The following is a 1,243-nucleotide window of genomic DNA, read 5'->3' as shown; positions in this document are numbered from 1 at the left end:
ATGCCGTGGCTTCTATGCGGTGACTTTAACGAGGTTAGATCACAATCCGAAAGATTCAACTCTGTATACAATAGTTGTTGGGCAAATAAATTTAATGAGTTCATTGACAAGATGGGTCTTATCGATATCCCCTTAGGGGGAAAGAAGTTCACCCGTGTGTGTGATAACGGAATCAAATTCAGCAAATTGGACAGATTTTTGATATCTGAAGAATTCAACTTATGTTGGCCTTATTTATCTGCTACTGTTCTCGAAAGGAAATCCTCAGACCACGCGCCAATTATCTTGCGCAATGACTCTTTTGACTACGGGCCCAAGCCCATCAGGGTATTTAATGAGTGGTTAAAAATTGATGGTGCTGCAGATGATGTTGAGTCTACATAGAACTCTATTTTTTCTGGTCCAAGGCCCGATTGCATCATCAGGAATAAGTTAAAACTGGTTAAAATGGAACTCAAAAAGTTTAGCTCTATTCTTGATAACATTGATGAAGAGATCAGAAAGCACTCAAAAGCTGTAAATGATTTGGAGTGTATTGCTGAATCGAGAGTCTTAACTGAGATCGAAAGAGAACGATGGATAAATGAAAAGAAACAGTGGTTATCTAAAGAAAAAATCCAAACCAACATGATGAAACAAAAGGCAAAAATCAAGTGGACCTTGGAAAGGGATGAAAACACGAAATACTTCCATAATTGTATCAAGAGAAGGGCCAACAAAAACACGATCCGTGGATTACAAATTAATGGGGTTTGGACAGTTAACCCTACGGAAGTCAAAGACGAAGTATTCAGGTATTTTTCTAATATTTTCAAACTGGATGATCACGATGACGGATCTTTTAATTTTGACTGTATGCGTCTATGTGATTCGGATAACATCATGTTGGAAAGTAAATTTAGCGAAAAAGAAGTTTGGGAGGCTATCCAAAGTTGTGGTAGTTCTAAAGCCCCTGGTCCCGACGGATTTAACATGAAGTTTTTCAAATCTTTTTGGTGGTTAATTAAAAAGGATCTCATGAATGTGTTTGATTGGTTCTGGGAAGTTATGGAAATCTCGAAGGGGTGCAATGCATCTTTTGTTACCCTTATCCCTAAAAACGATAAACCAATCGGGCTCGCTGACTTTAGACCCATAAATTTAATTGGTAGCGTGTATAAAGTCATTTCAAAAGTATTGTCAATTCGGTTATCCAAAGTCATCCACAAGATCATTGGTGTAGAACAAAGTGCCTTCATAGGTG

General features: G+C 37.9%; 1 protein-coding gene across 1 annotated transcript; it reads left to right on the top strand.

Moving 5' to 3' along the window:
• On the top strand, window positions 1-384 carry LOC139841307 (uncharacterized). The gene has a single exon (XM_071831531.1). The coding sequence runs from the start codon at window positions 1-3 to the stop codon at window positions 382-384; it is 384 nt and encodes a 127-aa protein (XP_071687632.1).
• Window positions 385-1,243: the final 859 nt, after the last annotated feature.

The sequence above is a fragment of the Rutidosis leptorrhynchoides genome, chromosome 4 (genome assembly GCF_046630445.1).
Source record: "Rutidosis leptorrhynchoides isolate AG116_Rl617_1_P2 chromosome 4, CSIRO_AGI_Rlap_v1, whole genome shotgun sequence".
Taxonomy (NCBI): Eukaryota; Viridiplantae; Streptophyta; class Magnoliopsida; order Asterales; family Asteraceae; genus Rutidosis; species Rutidosis leptorrhynchoides.
The sequence above is the reverse complement of the archived record's forward strand: the minus strand, read 5'-3'. Positions and strand labels throughout refer to the sequence as shown.

Coding starts and splice junctions, on each gene's coding strand:
- LOC139841307 (XM_071831531.1), top strand. CDS start 1: ATGCCGTGGCTTCTATGCGGTGACTTTAACGAGGTTAGATCACAATCC.